Source organism: Homalodisca vitripennis, chromosome 7, assembly GCF_021130785.1.
Source record: "Homalodisca vitripennis isolate AUS2020 chromosome 7, UT_GWSS_2.1, whole genome shotgun sequence".
NCBI lineage: Eukaryota > Metazoa > Arthropoda > Insecta > Hemiptera > Cicadellidae > Homalodisca > Homalodisca vitripennis.
Genome location: NC_060213.1, coordinates 114,002,537 through 114,024,107, shown reverse-complemented (window position 1 = coordinate 114,024,107; position 21,571 = coordinate 114,002,537). Strand labels below are relative to the sequence as shown.

General features: G+C 34.0%; 1 protein-coding gene across 2 annotated transcripts in view; it reads left to right on the top strand.

Moving 5' to 3' along the window:
• Positions 1-7,814, top strand: part of LOC124366218 — a 217,390-nt gene extending 209,576 nt beyond the window's left edge. For both annotated transcript variants that reach the window (XM_046822607.1, XM_046822606.1), the window contains 3 exons: positions 156-239; positions 1,702-1,893; positions 4,340-7,814. In XM_046822607.1, the coding sequence (XP_046678563.1) occupies positions 156-239; positions 1,702-1,893; positions 4,340-4,522 (459 nt within the window). In that variant the 3' untranslated portion in view covers positions 4,523-7,814. The remainder of the gene's footprint in view (positions 1-155; positions 240-1,701; positions 1,894-4,339) is intronic.
• The last annotated feature ends 13,757 nt before the right edge of the window (positions 7,815-21,571 follow it).

The following is a 21,571-nucleotide window of genomic DNA, read 5'->3' as shown; positions in this document are numbered from 1 at the left end:
CCATTTACGCGTATTTCAGGACTAAGTGCATTTTCTCAACTTCTTGTCCTAAGGGAAAAAAATTTAACTGTTCAAGAAGCAGGTAAACAATTTAGATAATACTGAAAAACTTTATATTATAACATATAAAAATTAAACTGTCTATTTCTGTTTAGGCCAACAGTCTGGTGCCCCCTCCATACTCAAGTGCCCCCGACAGTGTGGACCAGATCCCACCCAGTGACACCCCCTTTGACCAGGTACTCTATTCTTATGTATATTCAGTGTTACACAAAGCTTATGTAAATCCACCAAGGTTTAAATGAAATTGAATTTTCAGTGATATAAAAACCAGTCTTGGGACTGTGTGAACCACACCATCATGGTGTCTAAACTTAAAGAATTTGACACCAGTAAGACAGAAATAGGTTGGTTTTCCTCCTTTTTTTAATTACAGAAAATGAGTTATAAATAATTATGGCAATTACTACATGTCTCCATGGAAGAATCGACTATGGTGTTCCACAGGGTTCTATCTTGGCACCTTGTCTATTTATCATGTATGTTAATGATCTTATGCAACTAAATTATACCAACATGTGGATGAATCAACACTAATCTGCAGTAGACTAAAGGGGCAAATGTTCAGGAGAAGCTTAAGTTCCTACAGATCTGGTTCTTAGTAAATAGTCTTATAATGAATACATCAAAAACACAAGTAATTGAATTTAAACCATCATATTTAAATCTCTTGTCAAAAATCACATTGAACTAGAATAGATATACAGAACTCCTTTTTATTTCTTAGTGTCAAAATAGACAGCCAGTTAAATTGGCAATCCCATGTATAAATCATGCCCAAACAACTGTGTTCAACAATATTTTATCTTTTTGAACAATATAAAAGTTCTTAGAAGTTACTACAAATACACAGCTCACTGTTTATCATTCTTATTTTGTTTCTTTCTAAAATTATGAAATCCTTGCATGGGAAACTCATGTAATTCAAAAACATTTTTAAACTGCGAAAAAAAGCAGTAAAAATTCTTATGAAGGCTGCACCACACATTCCATGTAAGGAAATATTTATTGATTGACCTCAACATTTTCTCATTGGATATTATTTATTTATTGCATGGTAAGAACAAAAATTGAACTTTATTAAATGATAATAAACATACGGCTATAAAACACTAGTACAACTTACTCTTAATCTTTTTGAATATTCTCCACAGTATATTGGCCCAAAAAATACACAAGAAAATTCTTGCATAACATAAAAATGATCCAATCTCTTACAAAATTATAATAGAATTTCAGAAATGGCTTCAGAGGAAAGAAAGCATTTGTTTTTATTAAAGAATACTTTTGAGAATACTGAGGCAGAAGCAAAAGTTTTAACTTTCTCCCCATCCATCACCAGAAAGATAACACTAATTTGGTTCTTTTAATTTAATTATGATCGAAATGTTACCTTGATCCAATCTCTATCGGGATTTGATTAACACTGGATCAACGTTTCTTTGGAGGTATCCAAAGTTCAAATCTATGCCTTATTTTATTTATTATCAAATCCTGATCAAATTTTTTTTGTTGAGGATCTATTTTTACAACTTTCTTTAGCTGTTAATCCTGTAATAATGAAGCCCAGGGCGAAAGTAAATTTCTAATTGGCATTTTTAATTCAAGGGCCTATTCTGTAGTTTAAATTGTTGTTGGCAGTCCTTGAGCTCCTGTCACGCTCACAGCTGTGTATTAGTGTCTGAGGCCCCGCCAGGGCGACCCTCACTGTGCGGGGGTTTGTCAACTGTCAGCTCTGTAGCGGGGCTGGGGGGGCCTCTCCACTCACCACCCCGTGCCACCTCCCCCACCACCCACCTTCTACACAAGATCAATCAGCTGCCTAGTCAACAGGTAGGTTACGAAGAGTTAACTCATTAGAGCCATTCAATGGAATATTGGAAGTGGCAATCTGATAATGTTGTTAAGTCTTTCCATTCATACCCTTATGGTGCCACCATCATCTGTAATATAGCACTTAGCTCAAGTATACTTGTACTTTAATAGTTAATTTATATTTAGCTAATTCATCTATCAAATAAACAAGAATATACTTCTCAAAAGCAATGTACGAGAATTTAACAGATAATTTATTTTTTAAACCATTTTGCCATGTAGGAATTCATAGTAATTTATTCATTTTAAATTTGTTTTCTTGAAATTAAACATTGAATAGTTTATTTTAAAGTCTCATATTTTAATAGCTCAGGAGCAAAGAGCCATTTTGGATTGTATTAGCACATAACATGGTTTTTCTTAAAATAAAGAAAGGAATTTTCAAATCAAGAAATAAATTGATCATCCACCACACACTTTTGCGCTACTTTGGTGCACACAATGAAAGGGTATTAAAAGGATTACAAATACTAACAGAAATTTCTTTTAGATCCTATTTATCTTAGCTTGATACTCTTAAAACCTATTTTCAGACATGTAAATAATTGTTAGATCAGTGTCAGCTTCACAGACCGAGTTTTTGGTAGAATGTGGCGACTGCCAGTGTATTTACCTAGTTGTTTGACGGTATTATGATTATTTATTATGTATCTCATGGTCAGCTTTAAGTGTGTCAAGAAAAAATTACCTTTCCATATCTTTAACTCTTTCGGTACCATCACCCTTCAACCTCCACAACAAGTCGCACAGCTGACAATTGATTTTGTTTCTTAGGAGAAATAACTTTATAGATTTTAAGAAAACCCTGGTTTTGTGAATATAAATAAGACTATTTGTATTATGCAACATCATAAATTCTAAATGTGTTACAAAATTAAAAGAATACATAAATAAATTGGACTAAAATTTTATTTAAACTTTTATTATTTGCATACTGAATATTAGATATCATAATTTTAGCACTAACAGAAATTTTTAAATGGTGTTGTTTTAATATAAAAAAAATAATTTTTAGAACAAATCATAAATTAGGCACATGTCAAATTACATTGAAATTAAACATTAATATGTTCTTATATTACATATTCAATTTCATTTCGTATAAGATAAAAATGCAATCCTTTGTAACTTGAATTGAGAATTGTGATATTTTAGTTTTATAGTCAGGAAATTATTCTAAAAATATAACGAAATCACTAGATAAAATTTGTTAAAGAAAATGTTGGTTTATTAATGTAATTGTTTTCCAGTTCATTCCTGTCTAGTTTTTACCTGTACAGTTGATAAACACTAAATAGAAAAAATTTAAGTGTTATATGGCCTTTTTAGTGCATTTTGAGTTTAGCTCCAGTTCACCTTCCTTTTTATTGTAGCATCTGGATCTGACGCTGTCTCAGACTTGACTTCTAGAATCTGGAGTCATGTTCGTCTGAAAAGATCCAAAGGAAGTCGACGATGAAAAAGCTCAAAATGAAACATTAACATTGTTTCGACATCAGAGACACCTATAATAAGTGAAGTGGTAGTCTCATTGTCTCATCAGGTACACAATTAAGTGCACTACGATATGATAGGCAGGATCTCTAAGCACAATGGAGCAACCGAGTTTTATAAACATAATGAAGCTGAGACAGCGTCAGATACCATACGCTGCAATAAAAGGGAAGGTGAACTGGAGCTAAACTCAAAATTCAATTGAATCCACCTTTCCTACAGCTTTGTTATGTGTATCCAGTGTATATCCAAAACATTATCACCCTTGATTTACATCAGTACTTCTTCGATGTTTGGCTTACTCTGTAGGATTGCTTTGATACCTTGGTTGAGTAAAGGTATAGTTAAAGTGTAATTTTTTTCTCAGCTCATTTTTTCATAACTTTATAAATTTAAAACAAGTGAATAAATCATAGTCAGTTAACTATATACAGAGACCAGAAGGGTTCATTTCTGGCTGGTTTATACCTTCCAGTGTGTCACTTAAATCTGGGCAACCCTAAGGATGTCCAGGAGTAATACTAACCACACGTGTTCAGATATTGGGGTGTAAAGGTAGATCGATAGGTCTAGTCTACTGCAGGGAATGACTGTTAGAGTTGGTGAGTCCCTAAATATTTATAAAATGACTATTACATTTATAATTTTTAGTCCATAGGACATTATTTTAAATTAATTTTTTAAGAAATTCAGAATGTGTTGGGAGTTCATAATTACATGCATATTTATGTTATTACACATTCATTTAAAATTTAATTGAAACCACATGTCCATTATAAATCATCACTGGACAGCAGCATTAAATGTAAAAATATGCTTTGTTGCCCTATGATTTTTGTCACATTTGCCTCATCAATATTTAAGAAACCAGTTCATAAACAAGTCAATTAAATGATTGTTTATTTTCCAGAGTGGAGGAAGTGGCAGCAGTAGTCGGCTGAAACTTTATATGCCTTTGACTCGAGGCCGGCACTGGCTAAGTCGATCAGCACCCACAACCCCTTCCTCTCGGCTCACTCCTGCAACACCGTTTCCATCAGGTGAGAGTTCACCTCTCCTGCAACCAGACCAGGACCAGGACACTACCTTCTAGATCCAGCATCTTCATCTTCACTGCTAGCCGAGAGATTCGGCTCTCATGTCTTTTCTAATGGCTCATTCCTGTAAATCCCTTTATCTTGGGAGAGAGCCCACCCATCTTGCAGTCAGATCTGGAATAGAATCACCTTGTTGAGTCTCTTCTACCCTCGAAGGAGCAGGAAATCTTCTGGCTGACATATTACCACAAGCTTTAGAATACATTTAAACAGTGTATAAAATAATTCATTTCAGAAAAATTTTCTTTTTTTCTGGAGTAAACAATTTGTTAACCATAGATGAAAATATGGTCTAAGGATATGCACACAGATTTAGACATGAAAGTTATATATTATTGACAAGTTCCCATAGGAAAAAACCCGATTTTGTTACCTTTGTAGTAGCAACCCAGCCTACTATGATCAGCAAATATGAACTGATCCTGGTCACTACAACACATTTTGAGTATTTTTTTATATTATGAGTTTATACTAATGCAAACTTTTCAGGTTACATTTCAAATCAATTTCCTTTAACCCTTTGGGTTCGGCATTCAATTTATATGATTGTCCTCTCAGATCGCCTGACCACAACATCCCTCAACCACCCCCTCTCTACCTCTCAACCTCAAGTTTACTGTATACAATATGAGGTTGAGTGGTAGAAAGGGCTTGATAGCCCTAACTCCACCTCTTTAATAAAGGCATTTTTCATTTCATTTCCCAACAGTGGCCATAGCTGTTCTCTGCGTCAGGTCGTTCAGCTTGTCAAGACCTTATGTGTGGCCCACTGTATTAAGAAGTTATAAAATTCAGTCCTTATCCAATTGTGGCTGGAAAGTGCTGCAATATCTCGGCTAAATAAGCAACTAAATTAATATTTATCTATTTGCAGCACATACCATAGTAAACATCGTTCACAATTATTTTTTTATTCGAGTGTCACGAGTCACTGTAGCTCCCATAGTGTATCCTATCAATGTATTAAAATACTATGCATTTGGCGGAAACCAAGCTCAAAATATGGAAACGAGTTATATTCTGTTGATAATAAAAATCTACTTCAAATAAAAAGACTTAAAACAGATCAAACTTAAATTACAAATTACTTAGTTTAGCAAATAATAAAAATAAACCCATTGATAAAGTTTCAACCTTGAAGCTAATAAACTTTATAAATTTTTTTAGAATTTAATTTAAATCTTAGTCATGTAAAGAGCTAAAGATCAAATACACCATTTAAAGTAAAAGTGACGTACAAGCATTGAGTGGTGACGCAGAATACAGCGAGCCACTAAGCGTGGTCCGGCAAGCTGAGAGGACAACCACCTGAGAGTCCATCCTGAACGAGAGATACGTTTTAGCCATATTAGAGGCCTCCCGATCGCAAAGGGCATTGGAACAAATTTGTGTTCTTGTGATCTTGGGTCAATTGTCGAAATCCAATCAAGAGAAGAGGTTTGGAAAATTTTGTTCATAAAATAGATATTTTGAAAGCACTTCAAATGTTTTTCTTGCTTTTGAATTATTAATAGAGAAGATGTGAACTTTCTGTAAAGATTATGAACATTGGTCCAAACGCAAAACAGATGTAGCAGAGATAGATTATCTATTGCATTCCAAATGGCTAATCCTATTGTACAAACTAAACAAATTGAAAGATAATGTGACAAGAGAAATGTAGTAAAACGACTTTGAATTGTATCGCATAAGAAAGTTAAATCAAGATGGCTGCCAGTATAGCCAGCTCTATAATGGGACTTTGCTACAATAATATCAGCTTTTCTAACAATACATGTCTGGTATCTTTAAGACAAATTCGTATAATCCTTATTTCAGGGCAACAAATTCTGTATGTGAAAGTAAACAACATTCACATTTTGTTTAAAGAAAAGTTGTTTTTTAACCAGCCAGAAGATTTCCAATCGGGCGGTGACATGCCAGATGTATGAATGCTGTGTAGACTTACTCCTAGCCTGACTCAATGAACTGTTTTCAAACTATTTGTCTTAAGTAATTTTTAAGATGTTGTAATTTGCCAAAAAGTTTTATTGACTTTTTTAACGAATGTTGTAGTGTCCTCGACTTTCTATTCGCATCGCTTGACAGTTACATCAATCGATTAAAGTGGTTTATTAAACATACAATGTAACTTGTGGTTATTTTCGGTAAGTAAGGGAATGAATTACTTGTAAGGTAGTTGATGTGTAGAGTAAGTAATCAGCTTCTGAGTTTCATTTTGTAATCAGTGTGAAACTGCCCATGCTATTTTGCTGCATCAGCATAATACACAGATTGCCTGATGAAAAATGTGGGTTTATTGTGATGTTTATATAAATATTATTGTTTATTGAAAGTGCTTATAGTGAGGTAGATGGTGTAAGTAGTGTAAGGAGTACCATGGATGCACGAGGAGTATTTTATTTTACATGTAAAAGTGGACTCACGAATTAAAAAGGAAATTAATGTAAGACAAATTTTGCTAGTAAGTGTTAGTTGTTGGACTCTGTGATCATGTAAATAAGAAAATGATTTTGAACCAAGTCAAATTATTGTTGGAAACAATAACACGACAATACACTGTCGTCAATCAAACAACAACAATCAATATTGTTCGTAACTTATAATGTTTCAGTCTTGAGCTTCTTTTTGTTGGAAATAATTACAGTTGAACTGTAAAATACATGGTAAATTTTGATGTTTAAATGGTTACCACCCAATTGTATTTTAAAAACTTAATTTTAAACTTAAGCACAATACATTGCACAATTTGAGTAACAAATTGTAAGCAGCACAATGTTTTAACTTACCAGCTAATGGGCATAGAAAAACAAATTTTAATACTTATTTCTATTGAAGTGTAAGAATTACATTAAATATTATGGTAATGTTTTTATTATGGGAGACTGAGCTGTGATTTTTACCTGAAATGACAGAATTATCTTGTTTTCATCATAAAAGAAAAGTATTTATAACAACCATCACTTATTTCTTACCTTCCTGTACAACGATTTAGCTTGTAGCTAAGAGTTCACTGACAATCTATGATTTATACTAATAATAGCTTTTCATTAGCTACCTCAGAATCCCACCATGATCAACATTTGAGATTTGTACTTTTGTTTGCTTAGTCGGAATTACATTTCTTTCAAAAATTGTTTCATTAACTTAAAATATTTGAATATACAAATTACCATCATAGAAAACTTGCCCCTTCCTTATTCCACATTCTTGTAAGAAAGTCAGCTGACTCTATATCGCTCTGTGATAAAGAAGTGAATCTACTGCTAGATAATAATTGAATCACTGGTGAGTCAATTAGAAGGAACCGTAAACGTTGTGCAGTCAAACTCAATTTAACTGTTAATTAATTTTAATTTAGCTCAATAAGGTCGGTTAAAACTGGTTTGTAAATTGATTGATAAATAGTTTTATTCGTACAGTGAAAAATACCAATGTTAACGAATTAAATATAAATAGTTCAATGCCACACTAACATTGTAGTCCTCTAATAATTTAAACGCAAATAATGTATGCACAAATTATTCAAAATGTAAACGAAATAAACAATTTTAGACATGTTAGTTTTTATATGACATTTAATCAACGACTACAGCTGAAGAAACCACTTTTCTATTTTTAAACATAATAAGATCACTTTGTATGCTTGCTTTCAATAAATTTTCAGTATTTTGAGGTTTAAAACAATAGAGATTATTTTTGCTCTTTACTTATTATACAGTGGTCTTTGTTGTCTTAAACATGTGTTGTATTTGTAAGCTTTTAAGTAAACAACAACTTGACAACTTTGTTATTAATTTTTTAATAAAGGCAATCAGATTTTTCTCTTTCATGCTTTAGGTAGTAAATAAATGGAGTTTAGTAAAATAAAAAAATACAGTTACTAACACTTGTTTTATTTTCCTGTTCAATCCTACGCATATTGAATTGTGTTTACATATTCTATCAGCTGAATAAGCAATTGGAAAAACAATGTGCAGCAAATAGATCCACACAATGTAAATATGGACAATGCAAGAGGGGCAGGCACAGGATCTCATTGGGGGGAAGTTAAGATAACACAGGTGTTGTGCAGGTGTGATATGTATTATTGTGTCTTTAACTTATGTGCAGTGACAAAGCCTGGGTTCATTTTCTCCTTTTGAACAATTACATTTGGACTTCACCTTGTTAGGTATATAATTTTTTTTATTTTTTAGCAGCAGTCTTTTGCTGCATTGTGCAGGTTTAAGTAATTTTCTATGCTTTAAATTTCTTACTCCTGACACAGAGTGTAGCTTTCATGCCTCAAAACGTAGTGTTATACCTGTACATGTTGTAACATATAACGATGGCAAATGTACGAAATCCTATTATCTTATCAAAGATAACAAAATACAATTTGTTATTGTATACAGAATATATAGTTAGTTGTTATAATTTCAATGATAAATAATACACTATCAAACTTTATTGAGTACCATATTTTATATATAGCAAAGTATACACTAATTTGCTAACAACCATTGGCAGTAGTTTGTTTAACTGAAATTCTTCACACATTTTAAGTATACAAATTGTTAAGCTCACCATTGTTTTTACTGTAAAGACCTTTAAAATTATGTATTGCAAGATAGGGATTACTATTTAAAATGTTTAAGTTACCTCCTGCAAAACACTACTTTCCGGCAGAGGCTAAAACTCTAAACAATGTCAAAAAGTACATTTTGTGCTAAAAAGATTTGTTAAAGCTTATTTGATTTTTAAATAAAGAAATAAAAGGGGGAATGGGACTCTTTGAACACACAGTAGGCCTATATACAAGATAACAAAAAAGTATAGATTCCTCATATAAACTCGTAGAAAAACAAAACTCAGTATACATCTGTAAAGAGTTTGTTTTTGATGGTGGAAGCAATGAAACAGGGTTTTTCCGGACAGTTGTAATTTTTCATTTATATAAAAAATCGGTAACACTATGTTTCAAGATCTGCAATCTGATCGCTTCCTTAGGTGAACAATTAACCTAACACATAACTACAAACTAAAAATAAACAAATCATACCATAGCATTGTGATAAGCATAAATCAGGAATCACAACCACCATGTTGTGAGTCACATCCGATAACTCTAAAACAGGCAATTAATAAATGCAAAATACAACACTGATTATTAAAACTGAACTACAGAACAGAGGTCACAATAGGTCTTTACTCGCCGACCAACAGCCTAAGACTGATCTTACCTAACATTTATTCATTTAGTTACCTACTAGTTATTCAGAGTGGAGCTCAGTCAACTTGAACACCTCCATACCACGGTCAGGATATTCGCATGTATTTAGACAACACCTTTCCCAATCGCTGGGTACGTGGAAGAAGAACTATCGATTGGCCTGTAAGGCCATTACTTTGTGTGATATCTATATATGCCCATGTACCTAAAGTAATATTTATTTACCTGCAGTACAAATACAAATTCAATTTCAAGGGCAGACCCTAGAACTGCCCTTAGCGGCAGTTTGGGTCGGAACTGCTCCATATTTCAAGCCGAAATCTATGGTATCCTAGCCTGTGCCAACCTAGGCCTCACCAGAAGGTACCAGGAAATGAACATCTGTATAATGTCAGACAGTCAGGCAGCTCTTAAAGCTCTTGACTCCAACAGCATTTCATCCAAGCTTGTGTGGGAGTGCTTTAACACTCTCTGCAAGCTTGGATCACGCAACTGTGTGCGTCTTGGTTGGGTACCGGGCCACACAGGCATAGGTGGCAACGAATGCGCCGACAGGCTTGCCAAAAGCGGAGCAAGCATGCCATACACCGGTCCAGAACCGAGTTGTGGTATAAGCAAGTCAGCCGCTTATCAAAGTATAAACAAATGGTCCAGGAAGACACACCGCTTGCGGTGGCAGAGTCACCAAGGACAAGCACTCGGCAAAAGACTGCTTGCCGATTCTAGCTCCGGATTCACCAGATGGCTGATGGGGCTGGGGAGGGATCGGGTTAAGCAAGTGATTGCCTTGATCACTGGACACGGCCACTTCAGGAAACACCTAAACACTCTAGGTTTACGAAATGAGGACTCGGAGTGTAGACTCTGCAATAAGTCTGAAGAGACTGCAAAACACATAATACTGGACTGTGAGAGACTGGGAGCAAGGAGAAGGGCTCTTTTCGGTGATAAACAACCAGGCGACGAACCAGATGCTAGTATCGGGGAAAAGCTTCTTAGCCTAATTAAGGGCACGAAGATAGGCTTACCCCTCTAACATCAAAGGGGCACACAATAAGCTCAGGTTGACGTGTGAGGATCTAGGAATCCACCCCAATATCCCAAAGGAAAAAAAAAAAAAAAAAAAAAAAAAAAAAAAAAAAAAAAAAAAAAAAAAAAAAAAAAAAGGCCAATTACTTTGTGTGATATCTATATATGCCCATGTACCTAAAGTAATATTTATTTACCTGCAGTACAAATACAAATTCAATTTTAGTCAAATCTTTGGTTAGTCTAAGAGATGATATTTCATCCAATGCTAAAATCTGTGCAACTTGAAAAATTGTGGTAGAGCACTGTCTAAAGGAAAACTAAAGAAAAGGTTATTATAAATGTCTTATAAAAAAGTATCTAATGAGGTTCATCGTCATCACAGTGAGGTCCACTACTAGAAGAGTCCAATGGTTTACGGTTTGTTTAAAAATGTAGCATGATAGAGAGCTGTCTAAAATCACCGCACAAGAACTAGCTTAACAGCACTCAAAATTTCTGCCACACAGTGACCATTCTATTTTCAAACTCTCTTCTATTTTCAAGTAAAAGATCATATTTAGAATAATGTTAACATTTTGGCTCCCAAGTAAAAGCATTCTAGGAAGGGCAGAAATATGTTGTGATTAAGAACCAGTATAGTTGTACCAAATAAACCAATTTCATTGTGCTTCTGCACCGTAAAAAGTCTGCCGCAGTCACTGTGTTAAAACTACTGTACAATAACTGCCTAGCTAACATATAGTTAACACATTCACTCTGACTCCTTACTGAGAGAGACCGACTTGTCCCATTGTGCCTTAAAATATCTGTCACAGTCACCATGTTAAAACTACTCTACAATAACCCTCGAATCAACCTCAGTCAGACTAACCGACCTTTTCAAGGAGACATGATTAGAATTGTGAATGTAGAGTTCAGCTCCAGTTCACCTTCCTCTTACATGCAGCATCTGATGCTGTTGCAGACTTGACTCCTGAAATCTGAAGTCATGTTCATCTAAAGGGATCCAAAAACAGTCGATGACGAAGAACGAAGAAGCTCAACAAAACCTCCTGCATCGTTTCGACATCAAAGAAACATCCAGACTAAAAAAAATAATGCAATCTAGGTGAAGAGATATTCTCATAGTCTCATCAGGTGCACGATTGAGTGCACAATTGAGGTGACAATCTCAAAGCATGGTAGAGCAACCGAGTCTTCTACACATAACGCAGTTGAGCTAAACTCAACATTCACATTGAATCAACCCATCCAACCATAGCTGTGTTATGTGTATGATTAGAATTGTGTAGTGAATAGAATTTATTCACACAATGAGCAGATAAAAGCATAAATAAGTTTGAAACGAACATTACAGTAATGGCTATAATGATTAGTCTCCTCATTATGATATTTTAAGGTCTTAAAGACTATAGAATGGTGATTTTAGTTTAAACAATTTTTTTTTCTGACCACGCGTCCACTGGTAGTCAGTTAAGAAGGCGTGTACCTTAAATATGGTTGGTAGGTAATGATAAAATGAGGAAAATTACTTTATAAATTAAAGACAATTAAAACAAAATAAAATAGAAAAGTGATTTTATCCCTACAAAGATTGAGGATATAATTTTTATCAGACATTATGGCCAAGAGACTGCGTGTCCATGGGTAGATATTATTGGCTCTGTAGGAGACCATACAATAGGAAGCCAGTTCCCTAACTCCGCCTCTTGAATAAAGGCATATTTCATTTCATTTCATTTCCCGCTTAACCTCCCTCGAAATGCATATGAAGAGGTCACAGTTTTCAGCTATTATCACCTCGTTTTTTACTATGCAATTTATGGTTCTTTAAACACTAAATGTTCAAATATTTTTTAATATTTACACAAAAACTATAATTATGTGTCTACACATGCTTTTTCCCCCTTAATTTTAGAATCGACAAAGGTAAAACTTCAAACTGACAAGGCAATTATGAGGTTCTTGCAAGGTACGTATATTTAAATATTTACTTTACCCACATCCCATTATTTGTTGTTTTCTCAAAAGGAAGATGAGAACTAACTAGAGAATAAAAAATATTACTAAGATGTTGAAAGGACAATTGTTTTTGACACAAAAAAAACGTTACTTCTTAATTATAAAGATACTCGATAGTTTAACAATAATGTACAATTAGCTTTTATTATTGATGGGAGTCTGAGTTTCAAATTAAGTACTATCTCGAGGGATTTTTTTTGTCAGAGATAAGGGGTAGCGCCAAAGTCCACGCTTCTGGCCAGGGTCATTTCCGATTGGTACTTTTCCGTGCTCAGATCACATTAGTTAATTTGGTACAGAAAATACTGATTAAAAATTACACTGAACAAGAGTTTGAGTCAGTCCCTCTCCACGTTTCTGGTGCAAGGAAGAACATCCCTCAAGATAGTACAGACCTCGATTCAAACTCAGTACACATAAGACCTCATAAATGTTAAATTATTAAATATTACAGTACTTGAACCAACAAATAAGGGAACACAAAATAAATCACAACAATTGACATGACTGCAGAAGAGTAATCAGGCTACTATTGGAGGAGGCAGGAGCCTGGACCCGGAAGCTTATCCCAGACTTACGACGGTGGATAGAACGGCAGCATGGTGAGGTCAGTGTTCACCTCACTCAATTCCTCAGTGGCCATGGAAGCTTTAGTAGCTTCATGTTTCAGGGGAGGAGAAGTGATGATGCAGCCTGCAAGTACTGTGGCAAGGAGCATCAGATTGTTATCAGAGTGGGCGAAAATGAAAGCCCTAGTAGGAATATTAACTCAGTAGCCACAATGCTGGAAAGTGCTACGAACTGTCATATGATATCTATTATGATTCAGAATATTATCAAAAGGAAAGTAAAAGAGTAGAATAGGACAAGAAACATGCAGCTGCTAATGTTCATCGCTGAGATTATGTTAATGCAAAATAAGTCATTCCGGCTCAGTTTGAGAAAATAAAGGAAAAGCTGATGTTGTAATGGAGATACCACATACCTCATTGGAACCATGTCAAGAGGAAATACAAACCAAGAATAATGGTACCCATAGAGAATCCAAAAGGATTTTTCGGTACTTTGGGATTATACCAACCACAACAGTATGAAGAATACAAAAATATAAATTTATAGAAACAAATATGATAGAACGAAAAAACAACTCTTTAATTACAAAATTACAAACTTACAGGCATTTCCAGGTACTGTGATCGGTATTGTTGTCGCTGTTAACTTATCTTTCTCGAGAATCCCGATTACGGCAGGCCGCGCAGCATCACATGATTAATTAAGTTTTTTGCACGGTACATAAATGCCTTTCCATTACAATTCAATTTATATTTCTGATCAGCCCCTCTAGAATTTGATATTTTACTGATAGGTACTATCTCGAGGGATGTTTTTCTTTCGTTGAGCCCGTGCTGATGGCCGGAGGCACTCGCATTTTGGGTGGCAGAGTGTGATCAAGAATAAAAATAAGTTTTTAGTGTTTTTTTTTTTTTCAATAAAGAGTTTAGTTTTTGTTTGGTAATGTTTGTTTTTGTTGAATTTTTGTGTTTGGAGAAATGTAGGGGTAAAACACGGAAGTACAACAAAGCAACGCACCAGCTGAACGGGCGGCAAGACTCTGCAATCACGTTATCTACTAGACCGCTCGACTTTGATCTCTGTCTGAGGATGGGGAGGGGTTTGCGATAAGACAATTCCTGTTTTATATTGACGAAATATTGTTCTATGCTAATCTAGTAATCAGTAGAAGCAAAATGTCAAATAACGATTCATGTCTGGGTGTGGTCGGTATGATCCCAAAGTACCGATTTTTCCCCTCTTCCACCAGGAAAAAAAGGCTAGCCTACTACTGGCAGCTGAGCGTTATATGACCTAAACTGGTTTTATAAAATACCAAGCATCTTTATAATTAATAAGTGCCAAGGAATTAGTAGTTTAACACACTGACAACAACACCTGTGGCTCCCTTGCAATTATGGCAATGAACAAAAAACATGATCTAGTACTTATTCTGTAAAATATCAATATTCTAGAGGATCTATCACAAAAACTTAATTTCCCCAGATCGTTGAACTGTTTGGTCTATAAACTAAATATCAAATATGTATGATTTAAAATAATAGGCTAGGTTAGACCTATAGGCTACATCTACAACTTTGTTGTGTAAATGATGGGTAGGGTACAATAAGCGGATCCGGTTTTTTATATCGTAATTGGCAAACGATGTTTACATAATCATAACCATCGATATAATCAATCGATACTGATTAATTATTTTGAGCAATTAGCTTAAATAATCTATATTAACAGCTGTTAACACTTTCAGAAATTCTTTATCGACAGACAGAATAACACTGCAAAATAGCGTCAATTAAATTAGGTAATTCAGAATAACCTAATTAAATTAAATATAAAAACAAAGTCAGATTAAATAAAATAGCACTAAAGTTTTTGTTAATGCTAAAATAAACTAAAGCTTATACAGGTGGCTAGTCTTAATATAAAGCTCAATATAAGCTAGTCTGACCAGAGCACTCGACAAAGTCCCTGACACTGTAATAAGCCGGATGTACCAAATAGTCTGGGGGAGCATTATATAGTTTAATGCAGCTGACTAATAAATGTCTTGAAAAAAACTTGTTCTATGGGCAGGAATGGTAATTTTATTGGAGTGACATAGATTGTTTGTAACGATGTTGGGGATTTCAAATAATACACGTAAGGTTATATTTCAATTTTACATAAGTAACATTTGATTATTAAAAATGGCAGTCAATTTTAGAAAACTACACAACATTGCTTTGAAAGATGTAAGACTTGGTTTTCGTGGCTTCAACATGTTGAACTCGTACCGAAAACCCCATTATGTTAAATTTGTGGTAAAGAAATAACTGTAACTGTGAGAGGAGCAAATTTTGTCGTCTTCAGTTTTCCTAATTTTTGTTATAATAATTTAACAAAGATCACCTGTAAATATTAAATTCAAATTTTAATTTAAAGCATATGGTTGTTATTGAGGACTATAGATACTATTATATCAATTGATAGTCTAGGATTTGAGATGCGAATATTAACTTAGGTATCGATGATTACATTCTTCGATATAAAAAAACCAGGTCCGCTTATCGTACCCTACCCTAAGTGACAATAAAAGTTAAATGTGGACAGTTAGGTAACGTAATTGTATCAAGATATAGCCCAAACATTCATAAACAATATTGCATATTTTTTATACACCCCACCATGTTTTAATCAGAAGAAAATGCGAATTTATATTCCATCATGATAATAGTCTAATTTATTTTAACTGTTTAGCACACTACAACAGTTTGTTACTAAACAGCAACTCCCAGTTTAGTACTTTGAAAAAGAAATCAAAATTACTTTATAAAGAAATAACCAATAAATAGATTAAACAATTAAATAATTAATGTATAACACATACAAGAATGTACTGCAGAGTCAGTGGAATATTTTTATATTATGCTGCAAAACTTTAATTCTATTGTATTAGACATAGCCTACATAATATTTAATAAAATAAGAGTGCTTGATTTCTTATAACCTACGGCTAGCCTTCTCCCTCATTCTATATTCCTTTATTGTATATAATTCGAATCATAGAATCGCCTCGAAATTAGTTTATCAAGTATTTAAATTCAACATAGGTTTTAAGGAAAAAGATAAAAGCCCCAGCGTGTATTGATGTTTTATAAAGCACTGCTTACATAAAAATTTGTCAACCATTGTTTTTCACACTCATCATCTATCACTCACTCATCAGCCAGCGTCAACATCACGTTATATCATAGCATAGAGAACGACGCGATGACGCACGGATGTCAGCATAGAGTGTGAAATAAAAATAAGACGTCAGAATGTCACCCAAAGAGTATGAAAGAAAAAAAACAATATTAATAATATAAACAACATAAATATACTATTGCTTGTTGTACTGTATTATAAGATAATTTATTTGTTGTTCAATCGGATTTAACATTTGTTGTAAAATGGTGTATGCCGTATATAAATAAATAAAGAAATTAGTTTATTTATTTCCACTGTTAGACAAGCAATAATTTCTCGTCGTTAACAACAAAACAGAATGCCTGTTTTAGCGCTTTTCAACAAAATTGCAATTTTGAACATTTAATTTATGATTTAGTTAAGATTAAATTTTTAAACAATAGAATTATAAGTATACAGTTTAAGTTTCAGTATGCAATAATTACATAACTATAATATGAACAATTTTGTTATTAAATTAACATTAATTTTATTCATAACCGGGCCCTACAAATTTAACATTTGTTTCGTTATAGAGCTCAAAAACCATCTTGTACATGGCTGTAATGGTTTTAAACTACTATTTAAAACGTTTACATTCAACACAGTGTTAATATAGAAGGTTTCGTTAATTTACCTCGAACAGTGCCTGCTGCTTCAACACGAAAATCACTAATCTGCCAAACCAAGATTCAAATGGATTACAGTCTACAGCAAAAGATGTAGCTAGGTAGCGTTATCTACAAATCATCTCACATAATTACTTTTAACGTACAAAGTATCTGCCAAAACATCCTCGTGTTACGAATGCACGGCTTATTTTCTTTTGAGGTCAAAGTTTTAGGTGTGACTATGTAACCGTTTATCAACAAATGTTTCAGGTCTGAATGTGTTTATGTATATTCGTATAACCAAAGTCCTCATTTTGTTTGATAAGTTTTTAAAATAGTATTAATTTAACAAATATTATAGGCAAGTATAAAATATAATAGATAAGTATCTTAAATATTTTTTGTATTGAATTATAATTATACTGCTTAAAATATTTTTGAGTACCGTATTCTTTTGATGGGGGATATACTATCACACTATCTTACAGTTTCGGGAAGACATTTAAAATATTGGAACCAAGATATTCAATCGATATCTTAGTATGTTCAATCTGAATGAGGTTATTAAAATATTACTTTTGTGCCTAGTCTCAAATCTGCGATTATGCTCTGGGAAATAAGACAGATTATTATAAGTGAAGGCATGAGTACAAACTAAATATATAAAAATAGAAGGTAACGTTTAATAGCCCTTCAGAAGAAAACCTAAGTCTAACGATAACGGGAATTTCATTTTATGTATTATAATGAACAGTGTTGCTCGTAATTAAATGATCGGGCATATATAACATAAATAATGGGGCTATTATTGAGCCATATGGAACTTCTTGGTTAACTGACAAAAATGAAGAAAGGGATGTTCCAGATGAGTTAGCAACTGAACACACTAGTTCTATTATGTTAGTTTTCTTTTATACTCTATGTTCTGCTAGAAAGAAAAGAACAAAAGCAGTACAAAGCATCGCTTCGGATACCACATGCCTCTGTCTTATCAAGAACAAGTAGAACACTAACCGTGTCAAAGGCCCTAATAAGATCATAGAATATACCGGGAACCCAATCTTCTAGAATCGAGATTCTCTTAGATATATAAACAAATCGTTTATTGCTTGTCTAGTATTTATTCAAAGTTGAACCATATTCTATAAATCCACATTGACATTTTTAAATAATTGAGTTTTTCATTGTGATAACTAGTGAGAAGCAATTGTACCTAGTTACCATACACTTCTCCAAAGGTGGTAAGAATGGATGTCGTCCTGTCATTTTCAGGGAACATTCTGTGACCCTCTATAAAAATATAAACTTTTTTTGAAAGATTTGAAGCCAAAAGAAAAGAAATCCTTGACGATGAGGTACTGAACGACGTTGTGTGAAGCAATGACAAGAATGGCTAGAATTTAAATCATATCGTAAATATCACTTGCTAAAGTAAACTTGAGCAATAGCATAAAACCTTTCAAGCATGTTGCCAGAATAAGATAGAAGCTTGAATCGTAATTACACAACAAAAACAAAGGTCTGGTTCTCTTTAAGGCTAAATAACGGGTAGTAAACTGTATAGTTAAAAATAAAGAATCCATTGAAGGCTTAAGCAATTTACTGGGATCGCTTTTTTGAATGTGATATTTAGCAGGTGCTTGTCAAGAATCATTAGATTACGATATTCTTTTTTTCAGCATGTATGTGTGAAATAACATATTTGTGGGGTAGTAGGATGAATCAGGTAACTGTCTTTTCCTCTTTAACCTTTTGGATATTAACTGTTGGTCACTTCGATCGTTCTTTTATTGACTTGTTACATTTATTTCTTGTTCACCATGAAGAAGAATGTGTTAAAAACTCATACGATTTTAAAAATTGATGTCAATTGTACTAGTCCAGTCCACGTTGTAGGTTATATCAGAAAAAGTTTTATATTAGTTAAAACAATGTAGTTAGAATTACTAGACAGGGCAGAACGGGAGGGGGGAAACAGTTACAAACTAGCTCAGCAGGATCCAGAAAACAACTATGCACGATTGCATATTTCATGGATTCTTGTTTAATCTTGGTAATAACATATTGTCAGTGTAGGTGCCACCACCAAAGGACGGGTTATTCCCCTCCTGACAATTCTGTAAAGAAAATGATTGAAAATATCAATTAGTTAAAACAATTCTCTCTCAAAAGTTTATGTTTAAATCACGACTGAAAATAACTCTGGATTTGCTGTTTATAAAAATAAGAAGAGAGCCATCCAACCCAGAATTTCCATTTGGCGATCGATAAACAGGCATGAAAAACGCACTCAAAACACAAACAGAGATGACTGACAACTAAAAGTGCAGTTCAGTCAGGATATCACTTCATGCTGTTTAGATGGCATAAAGTATATCAAAAGATATAGCATAAGGAAAGTCCTCCCTAATATATACGTTGGGTGTCGATTAGATGTGTTTACACATCTTTAATACCCGAGTAGTTATCTGTATTTGTTGAATAAGTACTATGCAAATTAAAAATAAATATCCTGACCAGATATCCGTTTTCCTAATGGTTTCAAGCGATCCAGTACATGCAACTCTAAAGCGCCAGGGTAACAGTGTTCCTGAACCTCCATACTTACTCTAGGGAAGTTATAGCATGACCGGTGGGATGCGCGTGAGGAGTGGAGGAGTTGAGCGCGTGGGGGCACAATCTAAAGTAGGGGAGTGAATACGGTGCTACTAACCCTACTGAGAGTTTTCGGCTCCCGGCTCATAGTGGTGGCGGGAGCCGAATATTGTAGTGTTTGCCAACATTTCTAGACCCTTATGTTCTTACCACGGTGGTTTTTTATGATGAGCAATTTAGTATAGGAGACATTGAGAATATTTGAACATTTCTAGACTCTTTTGAAGTTACGGCGACGGACTTTTATGATGGGGAATTCAATACAGGAAATCTTGGAAATATTGGGACCGGATGTACGTGATCTTAACAATGACTATGTTCTGCCGAAATTGTGTTCATAGCTCACCCTTCTTAATGAGTTCGCAGTAGAGATACCTGGTGGTAAGAAAGGGTTCTCATAAATTGGGAAAGGGTAGGAATTTATATTATTCTTGATCTCCAACGACGACAACAGTTCAGAATTGTAATTGTTACACTTTGTTAGCCATTAAAATTCAATTTATCATATACTAACCGTGTAAGCTTCAGGAATTACTATAGTAGATACAATTATACACTACAAAATTTTCAACTGACATAGCCTAGCTGCTAAATTAAAAATTAATATAAAACTGGTTAAACTAATTTGTCAATATACACAGTAGAATAAGAAAAAACTCAGTTTTATCTACCAACTTGTATCAAGTTAATTTAATGATGTATACTTAAAATAACAATAACGCCAACGATCCACACGCAATAGTTAACATAACAAAACCCCGTTGTCGATGAAAATTATTTATTGTTCTTCAAACTACACCCAAATCAAAATTGTCCAGATTACTTTTAGTATGTTTGCGTTTTCTTACTTTGTTGGGCGTACTAAAAGAATTGCCAATTGGACTTGTTTTTTTTTCCTCCTTCAAAATTCGTCTCAGGGTACTTTCAGAAATTCGAGTTGCCTCTACGAAACGCTGCTGAACTTTCTTCAAATTTTTAAGTGTGTTGGTTTCTGCTTCCCGTTTCATAAAATGGGAAGCACTTCTCTTCCTTGGCCGTGTATAACCTTTCTACCTCCAATTTTACTTTTTACATTATGATCCATCTCAAACTCTTTACTTAAAACGTAATGAGCACAACGCAATTAATTCACAAATTGTATTACAACTCGTGAATTGGCACAAGCGAATGTTTTTTGGGCGGCACGTATAGAAGACTGGAGACCGAAATTCACAAGGCTAAATACGGCAACAGACTGAGCCGCTCCACCCCCCACCACTTTAGTTCCTTCTTTGCCTACGGCGCATCTCGAAGTCACCGGTCATGCTATAAATTCTCTACTATACATAAATACGGCTGAAGCTAGGCTCCTATGTCTACTGAATGACTACTACCATACTGCAACAGTTTATGTTTAAACACTGTAAGTCCCTTCAATTAAATTCCTGTTTAGTGATTCATTTTGCCTTATCCTGAAGAACTGTGCAATTTTGTGATGGTATATAGAAGATGGTATATTTAAATTAAAATCTAGCCCCGTGGTGCCAATTTACAAAGTGTGAGATTGACAACTTTAGACAAATTCTTAACCAACCACTTTTGTCGAATTTATTGGTGGCCTTGTAGTTGATCTAATAAAGACAAATTTTTGTAGTTCCTCAACATAACGTTTAAAAAGCAAATCAGACTGATTTTTACTCGTGTATATTCATTTCATTTTTTCAGATTTCATTCATAAATAAATCATATAA